The following is a 9,447-nucleotide window of genomic DNA, read 5'->3' as shown; positions in this document are numbered from 1 at the left end:
CTTTTTGCACTGCAGCCTCAGCCTGCAACCAGGTGACTCGGCCAGATGGTTTGTACGGTGTTTACGTCTGCCAAAACATTAACACTGTTTTAGGATCGAAAGCGACTCCTTGTTCAGAAAAAAAACTAATTCTGTCGTTTTACGTGCCAGAACCCCGATTTGATTAGGAGTCATGCCGTAGTGGGGGACTCGGGGTTTATTTTGAGCACCGCGGGATCATTAAAGTGCCCCCAATGCACGGGACAGGGATGTTCTTGCATTTCGCCCCAACTGAATTGCGGTCGCTGCAGCCGGAATTCGATCCCGAGACCTCTTGCTTAGCAGCGCAACACTATAGACGCTAAACGCCCGCGGTGGGTGATTCAGAAAAAAAATGCTCTGTGAAGAAGGATGTGCTCACGATATATGAGATATGTGCTTTTACGCTGGCCTTCTTGTTCAGGGCACTGGACAAGAACATGGAAAACTACAAGGATATTGCCACACCTATGATATGTGGGAGGATCACTTCCGGTAAGGAGGTACGAATGTGTTCGATAGGTATGTCGTATCCTTAACCTGCGAAGGTTCTCTTTGCAAATATTTCAGCAACTCGTGGCGCCAGAAAGGCTTTCGGTGTGTGGGAGGGATAGCTTTGTTTGTGTAGGAATATTGTACTGACGCGGCACTTACGTCTACAGCATCAATGCCTTTTATGCCTCTATGACTAGGTACCTAGCATAATATGGTGACTTGGCTGCCCATCTAAACTGAGCGTATGGAGCTAAAGAGCTCATTGAAAACTTTATTCTCCTGTTTTCGTAGACTCAATACAGCTCTAACGACGCTCAAGAAGGTTGTGAACAGAATTGCGCTCGCAACATTCACTAGCTATATGTGCCTAACTGCGGAAATCATTGTGCATATTTCCGCAGTTACTTTTGTAATGCTTTAGTGCACCAGACATTAAAAACACTGCCCAAGAGCTGCATAAACAACGCCAGTATGAAATTTGTAAGCGTCCGTGCTAACATCTGCACAAGAGTACTTCGCCTACAGTTCGAGGAAGTGCGAACGTACAATTAGTTTCACAGGCTCGTTTGGAAATCTCTATAGAGGAGACGAGATATCACACTCGATAGCCTGCCACTACGAAGGCGGTGGAAGCCTACTGGTAACCAGTAGGATATTCTCTTGGAGCAGTGCGCCTGTTCCTTCAACCGACGCTTCTAAACGCTGGAAAAAAAGGATTCCTCACAGGCGGAAGAAGGGTGGTTTTCCTGGCGAGTTGATGATGCACCAAGAGCACATTATCGTCTCGCAATGTGTACTGGACATGAGTGTAGTTGACGCGATGCTTAGTGCTATACACTAAGTTTTGTTTGTCACATTGTAGGATGTGGGCTCTTTCCTGCTCAGCAAGGAGGCAGCTGTGGAGCGGAGAAACATTTCTATTAAGCGGCTTCTCGCAACACAACCATAGTCATTCTACAGAGTGCTATGTGCATTCATATCTCCAACACCAATATATGGTTCAGGATGTTTGACGTTAAAGCTTGGAAAGTGTGCTCCGGGGTGTTGATGATTCGGAGGGATGTATAATGAACTCATGGTGCGCAACTTCTGAAAGAGCGCTGCTCAGATTGAAACTTCCTGAAGGGGATTTCGGAGAAGTAACTGCAGACAAGCAACGCCTTTGTGTACTATTGCTGCAACCCCACACGACGTAGCGTGTGCGTCGTCACAGTCTTTTCGAAAAATTGCTTATGCCTGAGGAAGTTTCTTTGTGTTGGTTTACGCATGTCTCCTGAACGCAAAACACGTTTGCGTTGGATTCATGTAGAAGTTCTTTATATAGAGGTCGAGATTGTGGATGAGACCTCGCACCTTCCGTTGTAATACTTGTGTATCTATTTCCAGTTGCGAACCGGCATTTGCAGTTGCGGCCTGTCGTATTAACATTAATATTACCGCTACTGTTACCGCTGCGACCACCACCGCGGCGGCCGGCTACGCCGATGCTGCTTTGAAATCTTATTGGAGAAGGAAATAGTCGATGATTCACGTATACTTTTGATGCCTATTAGGTACTGAAATGCGTTGACTGTATCTGTCACCGTTTGCTTTAAAGGTTTTGTTGAATATATGATGAGTAACTTTCCTTGTAGGCTACTTTGTTTATCAATCATGTCATTCCCCTGCTAAGCACCTGGTCGCGGGATCAAATTTCGGCCGTGGCGGCAGTATTTCAGTGGAGGCGAAAAGCAAAAACACGTGTGTGGCGCGCATTGGGTGCACGTAAAGAGCTCCAGGTAGTGAAAATTGATCCACATTCTCCAGTACAGCATAGCTCATAATTATGTGTTGTTCTAGTACGTAAAAATCAAGAATTTATTTTTTAGCCAACATGCACCGTCACGCCGTCGTGCCTGCTGTTTGAAGCCTGGCTGCGTGTTCGTTGCCTAATCTTGTTGCTCAAAATCACATATGGGCTGAGTCAGCAGGTGTCTCGCTCTGTGTTTTGTGACGTCAGCACGGAATGTGACGCTCGAGAGCGAATGCAGAAAAACTGCTCTAATTTGCTCATACATCATACCCCGCACGTCTTTTCAACATTGTTGCGGGTGAAATGTACTCATTATATTTGTCCTTTAGCCGTTGTAGTAATTCCACAGCTTGTTCGATTTGTTAAGCGCTTTTTTTTTGGCAACCAGCTCTCCCATTTGCATTGGCCAATTGGCATTCCTCGACTGGGTATTAAACAACGCAGCTTTGTACCAACTTGCAAGTCGTATTTCTGCCTTCAGATGCGCGACTAGTAAGTACTTATTCTTTCTTACAGAAATCTCTCTTAGGATCTAGAGATCCCGCCACTTGAGCTTAATTGCTGTGGGTTTGCGCTGCTGAGGTCAAGCTGGCGGGTTCGATCCCGATGACAATGGTGGCATCTTAATTCGAATGAAATGCAAGAAAACTCTACGGCACGCATTTCACGCTCACTGTGGACGGTAATGCGTTTAGCGGGATTGTAATGCGTCATGCAGTGGGATTCCTGTTTAGCTCTTCCCTAAGAACACTCGGTGCCGCATAGCCCTGCCTCTGTGAAGCCTGTACGTATGCTCCGAACTGCAGGGCTCGCCGGTGCGTGCCGAACGCTGAGAAACGCGTCACGCGGCAACTGGTCTCCTCTCGCGCTTCTTTCTGTACAACCTGCGCCAACCCGTCGCCCTGCAAAGAAGTCAGCATGGCCTTTGAGCCGAGAAGCGTGGCTCCCCGGTGGTTTCGAACGCGAAGAAGCTTTCAGTAACTTGCCGTACATTGAGTGGCGCGTGTTGATCCAACTTCGGGAGAGATTCATTGAAGAGTAGCTCATAGCCAGTGCATTGATGGCGCAGTTTGCTAAAGCGTTGGCGTGAAAAGCGTTGAATTGAAAGCGGCTCATACCAAGATCTATAGCGCAGCCTGCTAATGCGTCGGGTTGCTGTTCGTAGTGAACCCTTGCGACGCGGATTCGTTTCCGCTCAGCATCGGAGAACTGGGCATAATCGCAAAGGCACATACCTAGTTGCCCAAGTTGGCGTCAGAGAAGTTCGTTGAAGAGATGCCCACACCTACTGGCCCACACCCAATGTACAAAGTTGACATGGAAAAGCTTCATTGAAGACCAGCACAGACCGTGTGGCACACACGCAGTGCACTCAGTCGGTGTAAAAAATTTCTTCGTACAGCAGTACCTACGCAGTACCACGTCTGCATTTACTCTTGTCACGGTGAAAGGGGTTTAATGAAGAGCCGCGCGTATGCAAACATTACCACATATTCGGTGACCTAAGGTGGTCCGATGTTTGGTTTCGATCTCTGTTAGCCAGAACGGCACCCCGATGTACCACGTATTCGACCAAGGAACACTCAGTGACCGAGCTAGGCAGGAAAACAGTTGCATACAAACCTACATAGATACAAACTTAGATATATGGATAGATAATTACAGAAATAGATCGCCACCGAAAGCTGCGTGAAGCGCGCTCAGAATTCAAACGCAATATCGGTGACCTCACATCCAGATAAAAATACCAATCAAAGCCCTCATTGTATCAGTTCAGAGATGGCTGATCAGTGCGCATGATTGAAGAAGTGTTGAGCACAATTGCAATATTGCTTAAAAACATTTAATCACGTGATCATACTTAGCCGACATCGGAACACAAGTGTAGACGTCGCAAAATTCACTCAGCCTGAAACATTTTCCCATGGCGGTACTGAGCCTCGCATGTCTTGCAAAATTATAGCACCTCCTGTAGCGGTATTATAACATTGGAGGTCTTTTCGTGCACTGAAAATAACGATCAGCATTGTTAAATCAGAGCACTCAGTTTTATTGCAATAGACTAGATTCATTACCGCCCCGTCTGCTTATTCATCCACACATTTTTACCCGTGACTTCAATTTACCATATGAAACAAATTAATTAACTGTTTATTATAGAAGACGAACTATGTTGTATCCTTCACTTCTAATTTTTGCTTTACCAATGTTCCTTTTTAGCACTTGATTAGTTGAATGAGTACGCATAACTTTACAGTCAGCTCCTAATAGTAACTGCTTAAGCAACGGTTATAATTTTGAAAAATGCGGGTACACCTAAGCACTTTGAGTTGGGAAAGCGAAAGCATTATTGTACGGTTGGAAGCTGCTGAGCGATCCTTCAAGTTTTCCATTGCTAGCAATGTACCATGGCGGTACGTCCTGTCCGAGCCAGCAAGCAGCAGTAGACTGCGGTGCCAACGCCGCATGCACCCACGTCCTGCGCAACGAGAGACAGAGCAAGCAGCGCTGCTACCAAGGCCGGCAGGCACTCGCAGCAGCTAATCCCCGTGGGGCTGAGAGAGAGGGCGAGCCGGGCTTCCGAAAGGCAATAGCGAGGATGGCGTGCGTTGCGGCGATGCCGTCTCCCCTCAAGGACTACCTGGCGCGCCAGCGCGGCAGGTGGGCCATTTCACCCGCTCTCATCTCAAATTTTCTCACCTAAGGTGTTTCCTTTCGCCCGCTTTCAACTCAAATGTTGGTCGTTGCACTTTTTGCTTCAAGCGTCATCCTTAATGTTATCTTCAGAACCGTATCGAATCAACAACGTTAAAAAATTTATTATTTCTTCCGAAAATAAGAAAAAAATAAAGCATGTTTCTGCTGTTTTCTTTTTCAGAAGCGTGGAATTATTACTGACTTCGAGGAAGATGATATTCCTCAGCTGCATCTTCTTCGTCACCTTCACTTCTCCGAGTAAGTTATTTAGCAGGAGAGCATTTTTCTTAACTTCTCCGACGACCGCTTTCACTGCTTATATCAGTTCATTGCTTACACACAAGATTAAACTTATTTTAAAGAATACGTGGCCAACATCGCTGTCACTGAGTTACATGGAATGTGGAGTTAAGTACGTGGGCGCATTGGTGAAATGTAGTAGTAGAATAAGAAAGTTATACAAAACTACCCATTTTTCGGAAACACACGATCATGCATTTTTAGCGCAGGGGATTCGATCCTTGCTATGCAATTCACTGAACACCGAATATGCAAGTGGTTCTCGTTTTCTTAATAGGGATGGTTTATGTAGTGCTTTCAATGTCACGCTGTATTCAATTGTATTCACCGTATTTGTCATTTGTGTTAATGTTTCTGACCCCACAATCCAGCAACAGTTTGTCAGAATCACCAATTCTCTGTTTTCTTGTTAGGTTACTTTCTTGCTGTGTTACACATATCAAAGTTTTTATGTTCGTGAATTCCTCGCTGCCTCTAGCGTTTTCTACATTTTAACAAATTACTTATTCTTATACTCAAGCGCCATTCAAATGTTTTCTACATGGCGTTCACTGTTTTAAACTGTCTAATTTGTTTAATTTGCGTTTTGTGAACGATGTCAAGGAGAGGAAAATTATTACTGGCAGCCCCGTATATATTGTCGGTGCTTTACACCTAAACATCTGTCAGCAACATCACGGATAAAAATGACAAAACTAGTTCATCCGAAAAGGTTTTCCTATCTATTACAAACACAAAGTGGGACAAATCGGCATAGGCAAAAAGAATGATATTGCTACACTGGCTGCAGAGTGTGCGCATTTGGAAATGTTGGTTTACCTTTCAACTGCCCTCTTATTCAAAGGTACAGCCTTTGGGGTGTATATGTACCACACAACCATAATCGTCATCTGTCTTGTTTGCGTTTCCTTTTTTTAAAACGCCCCGCCCGCTCCTTTCCTGTCGGGAATACTATGTCATGCTGATAACGCGCATGTCGTTCGTTACTGGGAAGTACCGGGCTCGCCGCGTTAAAGAAAGGAAATGCGGACAAGACAGATGATGAGTGTATACTAATATGATCAGTAAAACAACAGTAATAAATTTATTCGTTTCCGCGAGCTAAAGTTGACATAAGCTGTAGTACACGATTTGACTGAGAGTTAAGTAATCCGTAGGTGGGACCTTCAGAAGTAGTCATCGAGCGTGAGAAGCAATAAGCTTTTAAACAAGAATTTAACTTGCTGCCTGCGGCCTAAATAATCATTTACAGAATAGCCTGAATCTATAATGTTGTGAACAGACATCAAATTTTAAGGTCATCCTAAATGTCATACTGCACTTATTTCAGGCAAATACGTACTTGGGCTTTCTGGCATTTGCACTCAAAAAAAATTGTGACTGCTTTCCACCAGTTTGGGAAATTTGTTGCACTAACTATGACGGTACATCACTTTGAAAGCAGACAAAAAAATGGCATCATGCCCTAATTTCATCTGTATGAAATATTTCTATATATTGAAATGATGAACTGCCTTTACAAACGTAGCATTGAACATTGGTCCACAAAGGAATACATAAATCTAGTCCACATATCGGGGGTGTCTGAGACTGTTAGTTTCTCAGTTTACATAGTTTCAATTCTATAACATGTACCATACAGAGAGAAATTGGTGTACATCTTAAAGAAGAAAAAGTCGTAAGCTCCCCCCCCCCCTTGTACGCGATCCACATCATTCATTCTGTGTCAAACCGCAACTGTCACTAATTTAAAATTTTCTGACATCTTTGTTGTTTGATTATAGTTTCTTGTTATTACATATTTTGCGACCATTTGCCTCCCTTCTACGAAACCGCTTTAAGAGGGCCAGTTTCCCATCTTTTGTTAACCCAAATATATTCGAAAAAAAAACTCAGGTAAAGGGAAAATGCAAATGGTGGTCTTCACTGACAAAATGCTTCTCTCGCTGCAAATGAGCTCAAAGACAAAGGAATGGTAGAAATCTCCAGAATTTGCGCTGTTTCAAATTATATTTACTCGTAATTATACTAATGACAGCAGATGCGTCAGCGCTTTGTTTGATTGCATTTATGAAAATAAATTGGAATATTTTCGGAAGCACTGTCTGTTGCGTAGTAAATTTTTTGCCGCCGTTGAAAAGAAAGCTCGTGAAATATGTTAACATACCGTAACTCCGCCCCTCCTATTGCATCGCAGTACTGTCGGTCCTAATTATGATGAAAAGAAGTAAACGCGCTGCACACCTGACTCGGTAGTTCCGCAGCTTTGACGAGCTGGTTACTTGGCATTGCCGCGAAATTCCTTCCATAGAGGAGAGCGTTGCGTATAAACCCATGACTACTTGTGACAGCAGTAAACAAACTACTTTAACCAAATTGTCCAAAATCCCAGAGAAAGTATACATTTGCCGCCTCAGCTCAGCATGCACACGTCTTGAATGTAAGCCACGTCGAAGGAATTTGGCCTGTCATGTATGTGACCGAAACTGGCTATTACGCAGCAGTACTAATATTTATTTTGCGTCCGTACTTGAGAGCACCACTGGTTGGGCTTACGAGCGAATAGTGTTTCACCATTGTCGTTATTAAAATTGACAAATCTTCTATTGAACTAGAGAAAAAAATAATAGCGAATCCACAGGTTTGTCGCCGCAAGGAATTTAATTGCTATTTTCAAGCCGTTCCTAAATCAGGGTTTTAACATATTTGTCATACTTATAGAAATTAAAAGGTAAATGTTCACAACAATCTAATTAGAAGTGGCACAACAAGATTGGCAGTATCGCCCGAAGGGTGAGATACTGACTGTAGTAGTGGGGTCAGACGTTGGGCTTGAACTTCTCAGATAGTGCTCTAGCTATATGTGGGTCCAACTAACGCGGGCGCGACGTAAGCAGGTGCACCAAAATTTCCGGCACCCTCAAAAGCTTTAACGCACAGCGGCGTAATGATATCGCAGGACTGCCACTGCGCGGCCCATAAAAGAGCAGTGCCTGAAAAATTACATCACTTTCAGGTTCGAGCACTGAGATTGTTTTGCACTTTTAGCCATTGTTTGAGAAGTCTTCAGATAAAAAGCGTGAACTGTGAATTTTATGTCTCACGAAACTCGTTTGCGGGCGGCCATTTTCAAAATGTCAATTTTCTTCGAGTGTCCTTATAAGTACAATCGCAATACAAACAATCTACGTTTCCTTTGGTCGGTATTGAGAACATCGTGCTCGTTCACTTCTTTAGGTGCCGTAAGTATATCTGTTATATAATAATTCGATTAAAAATGGGAAACAGTTTCTTACAGGGCCCCAAATTCTTAAATCCCCCAAACTGCAATCAAATTAAGACGCTGCAGAATACTTTCTTGCTGAAGCGAACATCTATTCAACAAGAGCACAAGCAATTCCTATTTTGGTTAGCCTATTTACGCGTAACATCGTCCTCATAAGAAACACTATAAAGATTATGTTTACGTTCAAGAATTGCAGATAATCGTAATTAACATCGAGGCCCATCATTTTTTTGGCATTTACCCATGGCAATGCAGATTGGAAATAAACTATTCGATAAATAAACGGCAATAAAGACTGAGAGCACACTAATCAGAATTTGTGTTACCACAAATAAGCACCCACTTTCAAGCGTTTCCTCGTCGTCGTGTCCTCTTTTCATCGTGTGTCCGTCCTTTTTAGCGCTACCATCACTTTCAAAGACTGCCCGCCAATCTGTTGACTGTATATGCCTTGTTGTTCTCACTGATCTATAAATTTTTTCACATGTGTTCTAGTTTTTTCTACATGCACACACAATGCAATAAACCTTTAGCCGATAGTGAGCTCTTGTGTCTTCGTCTTCAAGGTAATTCTAGGTGTCTTTAGCTTCGCTGTTCAAATGATCAATTCAGCCCAATGCCCGGGCCTGACGGCGAAGCGGGACTCATGGTAGGACATCGCTGCGATACAATATTCGATTTAAAATGAGGCATCGTCGCAGTGTCGTCCTTATAAAACGTGAGGCGGATTGCCAATGCATTATGCTATGCATTACGCACGCAGCATTCATCACACTCACCAGTTATATGACACCACAAATGCTGCGTAGTGCTTTTGTGTTCGTGAATGAACACCGAAAGATGTTGAATCCATGGCTTT

General features: G+C 43.7%; 1 protein-coding gene across 6 annotated transcripts in view; it reads left to right on the top strand.

Annotated features, from left to right (window-relative positions):
• The first annotated feature begins 448 nt into the window (after nt 1-448).
• Nucleotides 449-9,447, top strand: part of LOC142563764 (uncharacterized) — a 49,993-nt gene continuing 40,994 nt past the window's right edge. For 4 of the 6 annotated variants that reach the window (XM_075674377.1, XM_075674376.1, XM_075674381.1 and 1 more), the window contains exons 1-3: nt 449-513; nt 4,705-4,966; nt 5,184-5,260. In XM_075674377.1, the coding sequence (XP_075530492.1) occupies nt 459-513; nt 4,705-4,966; nt 5,184-5,260 (394 nt within the window). In that variant the 5' untranslated portion in view covers nt 449-458. Of the gene's footprint in view, nt 514-2,730; nt 2,798-4,704; nt 4,967-5,183; nt 5,261-9,447 lie in introns of those variants that run through there. The other 2 variants (XM_075674379.1, XM_075674380.1) reach the window with 2 other exon arrangements.

Source organism: Dermacentor variabilis, chromosome 11 (assembly GCF_050947875.1).
Source record: "Dermacentor variabilis isolate Ectoservices chromosome 11, ASM5094787v1, whole genome shotgun sequence".
NCBI classification, from domain to species: domain Eukaryota; kingdom Metazoa; phylum Arthropoda; class Arachnida; order Ixodida; family Ixodidae; genus Dermacentor; species Dermacentor variabilis.
Note: the sequence above shows the minus strand (reverse complement) of the source record. Positions and strands in the feature narration are given on the sequence as shown.